At 40.2% G+C, this 14,382-nt stretch overlaps 1 protein-coding gene across 1 annotated transcript in view; it reads right to left on the bottom strand.

The window, feature by feature from the left end:
- Window positions 1–8,437: 8,437 nt before the first annotated feature.
- LOC139741451 (metabotropic glutamate receptor 8-like) overlaps window positions 8,438–14,382 on the bottom strand; it is an 88,602-nt gene continuing 82,657 nt past the window's right edge. The window contains exons 4-6 of the mRNA XM_071652032.1: window positions 11,489–11,677; window positions 10,530–10,910; window positions 8,438–9,735 (exon numbers count right to left, since the gene is read on the bottom strand). Coding sequence (XP_071508133.1) covers window positions 8,438–9,735; window positions 10,530–10,910; window positions 11,489–11,677 — 1,868 coding nt within the window. The remainder of the gene's footprint in view (window positions 9,736–10,529; window positions 10,911–11,488; window positions 11,678–14,382) is intronic.

Below are 14,382 nucleotides of genomic sequence, written 5' to 3'. Positions count from 1 at the left end.
AGCGTTTCATCATTAAAAAGCCAGCCTTGTGGCTGCAAGGAATTGATTTAAAGATCACCTTGCTTCAATTGTAGGAATTGCCAGTCCATTAACATAAGATTGCTTCGTTTACTGGTAATTTTAAGGTACAGAGACCTCTCTGCATTGATCAGAGCACATAATAATTTGGCTGTCGGAATGTATTACTTGCATGTACAAATATGCAAATGCTTGATTTAATTGAAAGTAAATTCACAAAAGGAATCAGTTTTGTGTGTAATCAGTTTTTCCCCCTTGACAATTTTTGACCTTTTTCATGTCATAAGATATGAAATTTCCTTACCGCTTGATAAGCTGTGATCTTGATTGGATTTGAAGTTGAAAAGGTAGGAGGGACTTGTGTTCCCTCAAGGGAATCTGTTTGAGGGGTGCCAACAAAAGTTTTTAGAAAAAATAATAGTAATCGGAATCATAATTCATTTTCCTCTGCCCCACCTTTACAACACCCCCCTAAAAAAAAAAAGGAGAGTAAAAACCCAAACAGTGAGAACTCCTCTGTAAAGTTTGCTTCAAGTTGTGAAGTTTCTTTTCCATACTTGAGTCCATCTTCCAGATCAGAAATTGAAGGAGGGAGGGAGGGGATCTATGGTATCAAGGTTACCTTCTAGCAGCTGGTGGTTGTTAATGTGTATGTACAACGATAAGTTTGTCTGTAAAGGAAACATCACACAGCTGGGGTTTGATTGCAAAACATGTGAAGCTGGAGGGAATGATCACCCAATGATTGTAGAGATCAGTGATCATCACCCTTCCTGGTGGCAGTTCCCCTTTGCTGAGGCTGAGAGGGTTAAAGTTCAGTGCTCCATAAAGTTCATGTTGTTCCTCATGCGCAGTTGAAACACAAACATCAACTCAATTGGGCGATGGAAATTTGCATCCGTCGATGTATTTCCTCAGCTCTAGTGGAATTACCTCGTTTTGGTTGTTGTTATCTTCGCTGAAATGTACGATCGTTTTGCTTGTTGACTGAATCAGTTTTATGAGTACAATTCTATTGTTGACTCTCAGTGAATTGGGGATTCCGTTGCTTTCATGTGACTTGTAAACAAAATATGCTGAATCATCGTCCTGGTCTTATTTTGTGCTCGTGACTCGAGCAACACAAAGTGGACTGGACTACTCGTGGCTGTACAGCATAAAATTATTCTGTACGTGGATGTCTATTACATGAATTTAAGTATAAAGTTTCTCATTTCATTTTTGGTTGTGTATTACTGCTGTATATTATGGAATCAATGTACTGTATAGCTGTAATTATGCAGACGATCTTTGAACGGTGTTGTATACAAAATGCTTCAGTATGTTCGACTACTTAGTTCCAACATAAATGATGCACTATTGTGACTTTGTAAAAGTATGTTTGTATCGATGCCAATTTGTTATATCTTGTGTACAAACTCCTGCTGCGTTTTAATCCAGTGTTGTAGATTTTTTGTTTGTTCCATCCCAAACTGATATTTTGCACATTCTAGAAGCGGGAGAACTTTTACTGTTTTTAGCTCTATAGAATTTAGGGCGAAAGTTGCGCAAATATATTTTACACACACTCAAAAAAAAAAAAAGACGCATAGATTAGATAATGTGCAAATAATGATTAAGGTTGATTTGTTGGTATTCGCATGGAAATGGACAGGCGTATTGCTTGATATACTAGCAATTGCCAAATGTGATCATCATGACTAATGAACCATGTATGTGTATAATGCTACAATGTAACAAAAAAACTAATTGGTGTAAGTTAGCTTGTATATCATTAAATTGGGGCAAGTATATGGTTAATCTGTGACTCATGTGTGCATAATTATTGTCTGTATTTGTTTTCTCTTTGTCAGTTGTTGGTGGAAGGCGTGTGGAGTGGGTTGTAGGTGTTTCTATCAGCTTCTGTCATTTTTCATCCTGCTTTGGGGGTATTCTTTGCTTTGTTGGCATATTTCATAATCAGGACCATCAGGGTTGTTTAGAAGAAATCATGTTTGTGTGCCTTTGGTAACACATGCAATATAAAGTATACTAGTACACCTGTACACATATATTTATATCATATATAAATGTATGTGTGTAAACATTATAATACAAGTATATAAAAGCAAACACACACAACACACATGCACGCACACAGGAATTTTGTTGTGTTATGTGAGGAGATGGCAAATGTGCCCCTATGTTTACAAACATTATATTATACACATATATAAATGTCACTTAAACAGTTATGTGGTGCTATACAAATTCTGTGGAACATCATCATCATCATCACCATCATCATCATCATACAGTACTTTTTAATATATGTGTGTACACATGTATATAAACAAACACACGCAGACTTCCGTTGTGTTATTCAAAGAGATTCCCGGGAGTGTTCCCTAATCTTTCTTACCTGTGGATATCTGAGACAAATCCACTCCTTGAATTTTTCTCTGACACCTTCCAAAGCACAAGTTAGAAATAATAGGAACAGTGAAACAAGTAATGTCACAGTTCACTTATCAATATTTATGCCCAATCAGACAACTACATGCACAGTGCACATTGTGCAGTGGAGCTTCGTTTTGAAGAAATCTCAAATATGGTAAACTTTTGTTACAGTGAATAATGATTGTTTTCTATTCCTAAAGTTCAAAGTTTCTTTTATTATGTTGTTTTGCGATCCCCGATATGACAGAAGCCAATGTAAAAAAAGAAAAGAAAAAAAAGAGTTACTTTACTAGTCTCGAGGAGTTTGTTATGACAGTCCACTGTTGGTAGAAATTGAAGACAATACATTGTACTTACATAGGTAAGTGTATGTCTTAATCATCTACAGCATCACATTCAAACCTTTAGAATAGCTTTCTCGGTCACGTGGCTACGATGCCGCTTGTATTACACAAAAAGAGATTCTTTATACTCACAAGGATTCAGGAAAAAATCAGAACACAGAAAGTTTTTTGGAAAGTCGGACAATGCACTCAATAAGTTTTATTTTGGTTTAGGTCGAAATGTGCCGCCTGCCCTCTTACGGCAGAAACTCTACAACAATGCCCAAATGCGTAACGCCACAGTACCGGAACGCTGATACACTGTAGTTAAAAAAATAATTTGACAAAATTCATGACGTGGAGTATCGAAAGAACACTTGACCTAGCTCCTCGATCCATAGGGCATGGAAACCCAAGGATTGCTTTATTTGACATACGTAAGAGGTCAAAAGAATGTGCATCTGTCATAAGGATTATGATTTCAAATTCCGAAGATTACGACTTTTAAAATTCCTTTTAATAACGACTCCCTGAAAAAGAAAACAACCCCCTTCTTCAGGTGTGAGTTTCTTCAATTTTTTTGCCTCCCTCTACAAATCAAATTTGTTAAGATCAGCAGTCCAGAGGGAGACAAATTGAAGAAACTCACACCTGAACCTTCACCCCTCTGAATAATATCTTTCTTTCATTTAACTCCGTTCTTGTTTTGCTTTGGTTCTTCTCGACACTACTCGAGATACAGATCTTTTTTCTTTCTTTTTTAAACTCACTACTTTGCATCATCAGAACATACAACTGAGGTCTCTTGTTTGTAAACAACGCAGGGAAGCAACACCAGACACTGCAAGAATTATCAGCCACGTCACGTGACCTACTTTTAATGATGCGCCCTGTAAAGAAGACAAAATATTCGTTCCTGCAGCGGTGTCAGCTCTCTCTCCTATCAGTCTAATGTCGCTCAAATATCCTATGTTCATGCGTCACCACTCTCACCTGTAATCTGGGACATGAACATTCTCCATATATAATAAAGCCAGTTGAGGAGACTTCATCTAGTATTCCACGTAACTGAATCAATTAAGTTATTTAACGTACACTATACGAAGACTTGTTTCTGATTCACGACATAATTAAGGCAAAAAAAAAAATTCCAACATACATGTAAAAGTCACTTGCCACATGTACGATCGATCGTGTATCCTTGTGAACTGATTTATATTACAAATATAAAAACAACACAGGTCTTAGTAACATCACCAGTCCAAGCACAACGGATAATCTGGCCAGCATTCAAACAGTTTAAACATGTGGTTCTATCAACTTTATTAGAACACATTATCTAAAAAAAAAAGAAAAAGAAAAGAGCGACACATAAAACATTCAAGAAAAAGTTCGTTGACCCTGTAACAGAAAGCAGAGTTGAAGTTGCTTCCTTTACGTGAAGAATTCGGGCGAAGTTTATACTATTAAAGGAAAACATTCCGTTTTATTTACATTCTCATGGAGATGTGATATAGTAGAGACAAGGAAAAAAAACAAGGAGTTTATAAAGATTATACATTTTGTTGTAAAGAACTTGCGGGCAGAACAAAAGTCGCAATTGTTTTTCGCATCGTTTCAGAACTACTCGGCTGACATCTACAACATTGTCTTAATTCTTAATTTTTGAACTCTCTACGATCTAGAGTTGAAATTATTATCCCAGCACGTTCCGACGACCTTTAAGGAAACCAAAACACATATAAAAATGTGGATTGGGTGAAAGCAGCAATATCAGGAGAACACGTCAGTGAAAGTTTGAGGAAAATTGGACAATCGATTCAAAGGTTATGAATTTGTAAAGTTTCCTTGCCGTCATCGCTTGATAAAAAGACTACTACAATTCATGACGTCATTTGCGGACAGCAATATAAAGAAAATGTATAAATAATTCAACGTATTTTAAACGTTTTAGCATAATGAACGAGAACTTCACTTACCTCTTTCTGAAAGCAGAGGAAATAATATTGCCGTTAACGATAAGTCAGTGTTCAAATCCATGGAATGTGCACTTCTCATGAAGAATGAAATTTTGTGGAATTCTCTTCATATCTTCTCTATATTATTGTCCATTGTGACGTCATGATTTGCAGCAGTCTTCTCATCCAGCGATTTGAATTGATTGCTTGTTTTTCCTCAAACTTTCACCGATTTGTTCTACAAATATTGCTGCTTTCACTGAATCCAGATTCATATTTGGGTTTAACTTTCCTTTCAATGAGATCATAATTAGATAACAGAAAAGAATAGTCTACTTTTTCCTGCTATCTAATTATGATCTCATTTAAATGTAGACCCTGCCTCTCGTGTCCGTTATTCTCGTATGATGCAAGCATGTAACGAAATTATTTTTACCAGTTCAGTATACCAGTGTACATGTCATCGCGTACAAACCAAAGCTTCGCCTGCTTTATCATTACAATCTACATACAAGAGAAACAACCAAACCCCAACAGGTTTCATTATGTGATACGTTGCACATTACCAGGGATTTCTCATCCGGCCGCAAACGCAATACAAAAAAAAAAAAAGAATACAGATGATGTTGCGAGGTCAATATAACGTCTGAAAATATAGCAAACAAACAAAACGCTGTAGTTTATGGGTTTTTATAATTCACCTGGAGTCCAGGGGAAGGACTATACAAAACACGTGATTTTTTTTTTGATTCTTTTTAAACTACATCATTTACAAAAATACTAAAGAAACTAAAGGCATAAGTGCAACGTTATGTACAATTTCATATATAGCATTATGCAAAAAATGGAAAATTAAGAAAAAGCAAATTTACTAAAACGAATATTGCACAAATACAGCAGCAGGGGCGAGTCCAGGAGTTCCGGAAAGGGGAGGGGCCTTCACAAAACTAAAAAGGGGGGGGGGGGTGCGCACTCAACCCCCACCATTTTTTCTTTTGTTTTTTGTTTAAACAAAAATAAAGTTTGTGTTTGTTTTAACAAAAGAGGGGACGCGCGCCCGGTGCACCTCCTCTGGATCCGCCACTGCAGCAGTGACAAGGAGCGGCGAGTAACAGCTCAATCTGCAACATAGTTTTCAAGTCAAAGGGACACAGTTATATCGCAAATGGAGGAAATTCTATACTATCACCATGGTCCCTCCGTACCCTGTGAAGATGATGAAAACACGTTTCTTAAAATCCTCAAACGATACCTTTAAAATGTCTACAACAAGGTTGTATGTTTCTTATACTTCTACACAACAAATTCAACGGTACTGATGAGGTGTCCGTTTCTCGGATATGGGCTAGTACCCAGTTAACGTTCTCAGCGACCAAAATGACAGAACAACTATGGGATTACATATAGCAGATCAGACGGGAAAATTCTTTTGTCTGGCAGAGTATACCACACATCAGCCATTTGAAATATGTAACATCAAAAGATAGATCACATGTCGGGAGGATTTGAAACTCTACATCAAATCCGGAAATTCGCAAAGTATATCACATTTATCGTCATTACCTAGGTAGTTTGCAATTCCATGAGAATGAGAGTAAAGGCTACCGCACGTTTTACGACTTTTGGTCGCACAACTGACCGACTTTGGATCTGAAATAAACAAGCGTGTTTACTCTGAATCTATTGTGATGTTTCCTTGCGGAGCACCAAGTAAATTATGAGATAAGCTTCCTTCCCGTTTGGGGCTGAACGGGATTGGGATTGGGATTTGGACTAGTGGTCCCGTGTATGGAGGTAGCGTTACGTGCATCACTGGTCCTTTTTTTTTCTACCAGAAACCCCATGTAAGTCACACAATCCTTGCAAAAATACAAGGTGTTACCAAAATGTACAATAAATGCTTTTAAAAATCCCGGAAATTGAGAATACACACAAACGTAACCCAGCAAAGGCAATCACGCTTTTTACCATGTTCTGGGCCCTGTTGCATAAAACCCTTACCGCTGGACTTACCGCTCCTTTCTAGCGGTAAGTCTTCAATTAGCGGTAAATTTTATAATCCTTGATGCTGATTGGCTGTGACGCCGAATTTTGACGGTAGTTACCATTGAAATTCAATGGTAAGTTTTATGCAACGGGCCCCTGGTCATCAAAATAGGCATAAAATTTATGACAACAGACGTTAAGCTTCTACCGTGGTTAAGGTTTTATACACTCCTGCGGACCTTCACAAGCCAAGTGATTATACTGTTTCTGTTGTATGATCATATAAATTAAATTTTCTGTATGGTTACCCAAATATTTGCACATCTGCAAAGAAGAAATCAAGCGCGTTACTGGACACCCAAACAATGTAAAGATTATGAGAAATTGAATTCTGCAGGCATTTGCAATGAAGCAGCAAATATGGAGTGATTTATTCTCTTCTATTTCTTCCGAGAGTGTTCGATATTTCTCGGCACATAGACTCTGCACAATTAACAATCTAGGTCGTACCGACTTATACTCCCTACGATAAAGAAGATTAAGGCTTTATATTTATGACATATCGCAAGATATATCTAACCATAGTAACTGCAAAATAATTTTAAAATTAACTGTTCTAAGCCAAGAACAGATACTTTAACATGTTCTATAAACTTTGATGACAGAAATGACAAAAAGCAACAAGTTCGAGCACAAAATAGAAATTACAATGACAATATGATAAATTCCACTTTGACGTCGATTCAATTTTTTTTTCTTGAACACTCAGAGCAATTACAGACCAACAGAAAGATAAGTCAATACAAAAAATAAATGTGCGTATCTCTCCAATGTGGGTATCTGCTCTGTAGTGGCTGCTTAGTATAAGTGTGTAGATTCAAATAAACAACTGCATCGTCACAAAACATCTAGATAATAAAGTTGTCCAATTTCCATGACAGTCGAACAGATAAAAAAGGAACCAGGGCAAAGTCGTACTGCCAATTCAATCATGGGAAATCACATCCTTTGCAGTACTCAATTGGGTGACAAAAGAAATAAAAGAACACGCATTCGAGTTGAAATTAGAAGATGATAAAACTGTTAATGGACGTTTTAATCAGATGAATGGAATTACCTAAAATCTAATAACGTATCATTAAAAATGCATGTAAAAGTAATGCGAGGACCGGTTTTTTTAATCATTCTAATCCACTCTTCTGCATTGGCTTAATTGATGACATTGTAAATACACGTACGTAACAATCGTCATTAGTGAAAACAGTTCGGAGCAGATCTACCCACGCACAGGCACCCATCGTGCAAACTAGATGACAAATTCTCATCGTTGTAAAATTGACCCTATAATTTGGACATCAATAATACTAGTAAACGGAATTTCCCTCGAGTATTCATTGTGTCACGTCAGCCTATACCCACCATAATGCACTTAAAGAGATGATGAATTTGCGCGTGCGTCTTTTTTACTCGAGCTTGCACCACAAAGAAAAAAAAATCCCCTTACTTTTGTTTTGTTATTTGCATAACGATTGTTCTGTGAATGTTACAAGTCAAAAAGTGGAAATGAACTGCAAGGTCAAAATGGTACAAAAAACTGACAAAAAACAAGCAAAATGTGAGTCATTTGTAAACAGCTTTTCTGTTTCTTGTTCAGTCACAAAGAGAGGAAGATAGTCAGTGCAAAGAAACACAGTGAGACGAAGTCAGAGCGTGTCAAAGCATCTCCTGCTCCTGTTCGTACTCGTGCGTCGTCTCGTCCATGTTGCTGCCCGCACTGTGAGACGCGATCGACTGCGTCACCACTTGGTGACAATTAGACGCCTGTTTGGTCGTCTGCATGCGCACGTTCCGCTGGGGACGGAAGAGGATGATGTAGACTTTGGGCGCGAAAAGGCACGCGAGGTTGACAGTGGCACACAGGCAGAAGGCTACGCCCACACTGATGAGGCGGAGCCTGATGTTCGCTGACGTCAGCACATAGATGGGCACCATGGCCAGCCAGATAATGCAGGTGGTGTAGAGGGTGAAGCCGATGAACTTGGCCTCGTTGAACTGGCCCGGGATCTTGCGGGTTAGAAAGGCGTAGGCCGTGCAGAGCAGCATGAGGAAGATCGGGTAGGCCATGTTGAGCAGCGAGAAATAGTCGACGTAGCTCTGGCAGACGAGGTACACTACCTGATAGCTGACGACGAAACGGGTGACGCGTGGCGGGCTGGCCACCATCAGTGCGCCGGAGAGGATCAGCTGCATGCCGATCAGGACCACGGTGATGATAACCTGGGAGGTGGGACTGATGAATTCGGGTCGCTTCGGGGTGACACGCGCGTTCTGGAAGATGCGGTGCACCCGGTTGGTCTTCACCAGAATGGCACTGTAGCATACCGTGAAGCCGTGCGCCATCATCAATTGGTGCGCCGCGCACAAGCCGGGTGTGGGATAAACAAAGAAGAGCATGGCCATGGTGTAGCAGAGGAACACACCAAAGAGAAGGATAGCCATCAGCTCCCGTCCCGACGCCTTTACGATGGGCGTGGTGCTGTACTTACACAAGACGACAGTGATAAGGATTGTCGTAAGGATCCCTAAGATGGCAAACACGACCACCAGCACCGCCCAGCCCTCCGGGTGCACGGGCTCGGCTGGCACCAGAACACACCCGGTGTACGATGCATTAGTCTTGCGCCCCCTCTCACACTCGCCGCAAGCCCGTCCCCCATCCGTCACATAGAAGCGGTGAATGTCGCCGCAAGGTTCGCATCTCGAACAGCATTCGTCCTCCAAAAGAATCTTCTTCTCCCACGGCTTGCACGCCACGCTGCACTCTGACTTGGGGTACTCCGGCGAGGCGAGCTTAAACTGAGCTTCCGAACCGTTCAAGTAGATCTTGTCCGAGAAGTGGCCAATCGTCACGTACTTGTACTCCCCCGAGGCGACCTGTTGGTAGTTGAGCAGAGTGTAGAGAGCAGGGCCGTCGCCGTGTGAGTCGAACTTCAGCGATGCTCCCGTGATCCCTGCATTGACAGCGAATGACAGAGGGAAAAACATATCGACATCAGTGGTTAGGAACAAATAGACTCCAACGCCGAAATATACGGGGGTGGATGAGAGAGAGAGAGAGGGGGAAAAAAAAGGGGGGGGGGAATAAGCAGTCTGGTGCAAAGGAAATATCAAATCACTTAAACTCGAAGGACAAGATAGTGTGCTGCTATTTCTGACGCTACATAAAAAACATCGAAGGTCACGGAGAGTTCATCTCTTTTGCACTATAAGATAAATCAGACTGCATTAAAGTCTCCCGTCTTTTTTAAGTACACGTTTGCCTTGGTTGTATAAATTTTGTCTACTTCATAAATCAAGCAGTGTGTGGGCATGGTATGTGGTTTTTGATTTATGCAAAGCAAGGAGCTACTACAATATCAAGCAACATAATAGGCTCTCTGCAGCTTCTAAATCTGAATTTCACTTACGTGAAAGATTTATTGCGAAAATATTTCAGAACTTCATGCCCCATCAAATGCGTACTTGAGAAGGCAATAACTGAATAATGCAAGGTCATTATATTACCACAGATTTTAGACTTGGAAAATAATACCAGCCAGCAGACATTCATTTTCAAGCTATTCCGAAGGGGTTTAAGAAAGAATCATCCATTAATTTGAATACAATATTTCTCACCATACAAATCCTTTGACAAGAATGATGAACACACGAATCATCTGTAAACTGAACTGACAAGAGAAAAGAGAGAACTCCACTTCCATCAAGAACACTGAACACAAAAACGAGTGTTTGGTATAAAACACACCTTCAAATTGAACCGTGCTCAAGAATCTTTTGAGGTCGTCCCCCTGCACGGGTCGCATACGATCGCACAATCCCGGAATGCCTCCGCAGAAATCCCGGTGCATTTCTCTCAGCGCGTAGGCGAACGCGAGAAGCGCGTCGGACACGAACTGCAGCTGGTAGAGTTGGTGATAATTGCTGGAAAGCGCGTGCGGCCGCTCGTCCCCAGTGCAGCGGCGCGTGAATCGTGGGGACATCGGGGGTCGGTGGACGACGCGGTTGTGGCTGGCAATGAAGTCCGTGTTGGACCACGTGCAGTTGTTTAGAACCTCCCAGTACTCCAGGAACCAAGGGTTTCGCCGGTTGGTTCGCGGATTGAGGTTGGTGAAATATGTATCGAAACCTGCACGGAAAAGACATTTAGCAAACAGTTAAGGTGTATAATTACTATGAGGTCCTCAAATATTCTACAGTCGTTTCATTTCACAATGCTCTGTTTACCTTATTCTCTGTTATCAAAGGAAATGAAACTTATATATGTTTTGTCGAAAAAATGAAATAAACTTTGAATTGAATTGAGTTGAATTGGTGTTACAAGTGTGCACTTTTGACGCCCTTTCAATGATGGTAACGGGATTACACATCTTGATAATATAGATAGGATTTAGAACATCAGCGTCTTATTTTAATTACGTATGATTTGACGCTGATTCTGTATAGCAAGGTATGTTTTCTCACCATCACTGCTGGAAGAGAAATATGTTACTTCTGATTCATAATATGTGTGACTTATCTTTATAAATTTTATCAAGTTCATAATACGTTTCATGTTCTTCTTGGCAGCAAAATGCAATCACTGTGTACTCTGGCAATTTCAATGCAAAACCTCTTTTTAGGTTTAAAAAATCTGAATTTTAATTGTGTCGTCAAATTACATCGAAGTCGAGAGGTTTTCTATCTCTGGTGCTCGTTCTTACTTACCTTTGATGAGTTTCGTTGTTGGATGAATCGTTATGGCGCCCTCAAGCGCCGCTTCGTTGTGCAGTGTATGGTACTGACGTCCGCTGAGCGAATCGCTCCCAATCCAGATGAAATGGCCCTCTTTATTTCGTCTCTGGACGGCTTGAAGGAGCCTCGATGCGTGAATCTCCAAGCTCCAGATGATAACCACTGTTTTGACGAAATGGTAAAACAACAAGAGGAAAGCAATATGTATCCAGTTACTGGCGACAGAGACAACATATTTTGTAGGAGCGCAATGAAAATATTCGACGATCAGCCGGCAGATTTACGATAACCTTTTTAACCATGGCATGCAGGGATCAGGCTTTTGGTAACACGAGCTCGAAAAATTGTGTCATTTTTGCGTTGAACTCTCTTCCCAAATAATCTTCCCTGGAGCAATGTCACAACTGAGGATGTTTCCAGCAGTTTCACGTTTCCATCAATCAACTGCAAGCCTTATGCACAGATAATAACTGTCTATGGATGCAAGATAATACCCTGATAAAGGGGATGATGGGTTCTAAAGACGTATGGAAATCACCAGCTTAGAGTGGTGTATGTAGGTACTCCAAGAGTGGTGTACAAAGCGCCCTCTACGATACAAGAATGTGGATGAACCCGATGAATTTCTGATGAGAAATGTCAGAGGGATCATTCCCCACGTTAATTTGAGCTCAAATTTAAAGGTTATGAATGACCACGTCTCAGAGAAAATGTGATCGGTATGTCAGAAAACTGTTTCTAGATAACATGTCTGATGAAGGACAAGAATAAACAGTAAATCAACTCAAGAGAAGATTATGATTATAAGAGACCGTCTATCAAGTTCAGTAGCACGTCCATTGCTCAATTTCTCTCATTTTGACAAAACCCTCATTACCAACCAATATCTCCTGATGAGTGACACGACTGATTCATTATTCGTTACATAATAAAAATAATAGATTTTCTTTTGTTGCCATTACCTGCACACCCTTTTCGGAAATGTTGCACTGTAGTCTGATGGTTTCTTGTATCCCTATTACGGTTACAATGCAACGGATTTGTTGGGAGGTATCGCATACCTCCATTCTTCCATGATACTAGGATAATTGAATTTGAATAACTATTTTATCGTAAGTGATGTAGCATACACCTCTCAGTTTCTTTTTTTTTCTCTCTCTCCTTCTATATCATATTCTTAATCATATCCTTAACTCTGAAACGTACTGAACGTGCATAATACAATTTCTTGTATAATGTTCATGCATATGATAAGTCTATGCCTTAAATTTCACTGCGATCTTCTCAACCGTCATGCATGAATCAGCTGGTACAGAAATATTGCCAGAAGTAAGGAAACATTGCCAAGAGCGAGGTACAGTCAAGCCCGTTGGTGACAGTACTAGTTCTCTCGTCATTTATATAAGAACATAGACTAATTATCAAACAGAATGACGATTGACATAGACCAAAGCACAGTCCATTCATGGCGGAAACCCACACATAAACTTTGCTCCAATCACACATCTCGACAGCTTCGATGTTCACTCTCGGTTCACGGACGGGAATAACTGGACTTGTACTGGGAATGGTCTCCCATGGAGCTGATGGTATGACCTAATTGCATATACATGTACACACGTGGAACGGATATCAATATAAAGAGAAACCTGTTCAGCTAAAGACAACATTTGGCAACTTCAACAACAAAAACAACGGCAATCGACATTGGGCTGCTTCCCGACATTCCGCTTCCCGACATTCTGCTTGAGGAACTGGTGCGCCCTTGTACACAGTGTCATCGAAAGTTCAACAGGACGAGCGGTGATATTTTGCCTTGACACACAAGGGATGAACCTCGATACAGACTGGCTGTTGGCATTTAATGGGACGAAGCAAAACAGAACACTGAGGCCCTATTCTTGCGGAGATGAAGAAACTTTGTCAGAAATCAATACTCAGACAATTACGGAGAAATCAGAAAAATAGTGACATGGGGGGGGGGGGGAAGGAGTATTTTGACAATAGATTGGCACGAGAAAACAACTTTCACTCCTTCTCACAAGATAATATTATGCACTTCTCGCGTCCGTTTTCTCAGATCGATCCACCCGGAGCGATCGAATTTCGCCACGTCAATTAGCGTTCCATTTTCCACGCGACCTTCTGCCGATAAACAAACGACATACGACCCGTCGCTACTTAAAACACAAAAGAGGAATGTCCTACTATTCTTCTTGGATGCTCACCACCCCCCCCCCCCCATCACACCATTATCATCAGCCCATTAGCTCTCGGCAACGCATTCACTGATACGATTTTCTCCGTTTCAATTCCCCCAGCACGGTGAAACCGGATATCACCGTTATTCGCGAAGTAACAAACACCTTACAGCTCATCTTCTATGCGTATTGGTTTTCTATAGAATATCAAATGTATTTACCCCGTAAGAGTCTAATCGATGCGAAAATGAGAAAAGGAAATGAATGACAAGTCAAAAAAAAAAAATGGCTCGGGAGAAATCAATTTCCTGGAAGACAGGTTAAGGCATTTGAAATGCAAAACAAAACTAAACGGACCGTGTTGCAACACTTACGCTTCCCACACGAGTTGCAAATCAGAAAATAAAAACGATCTGAATTTGAATCAGAGAGAAAAGTGAGGAAAGTATTAAGACGAAAAGGCCCTTTGTGAAACATAGTAACATCTATTGTGCACCATAATAATGATAAAAAGGGCACACAGAATCAAAATCTTACTACATGTACAGTAACAAAAGTGTGCCTTCTTCCCAATCATGTTTTATACCAGTTGTAGGGCAGCGACAGAGGCCCCCCCCCCAACAAAACTAAATCCTTTAATTATGCAAACACAAAAATGCATTTCCT

This window comes from Diadema antillarum, unplaced genomic scaffold, assembly GCF_040938485.1.
Source record: "Diadema antillarum isolate AM-2024a unplaced genomic scaffold, OU_Dant_1.0 seq00000931_RagTag, whole genome shotgun sequence".
NCBI lineage: Eukaryota > Metazoa > Echinodermata > Echinoidea > Diadematoida > Diadematidae > Diadema > Diadema antillarum.
Note: the sequence above shows the minus strand (reverse complement) of the source record. Positions and strands in the feature narration are given on the sequence as shown.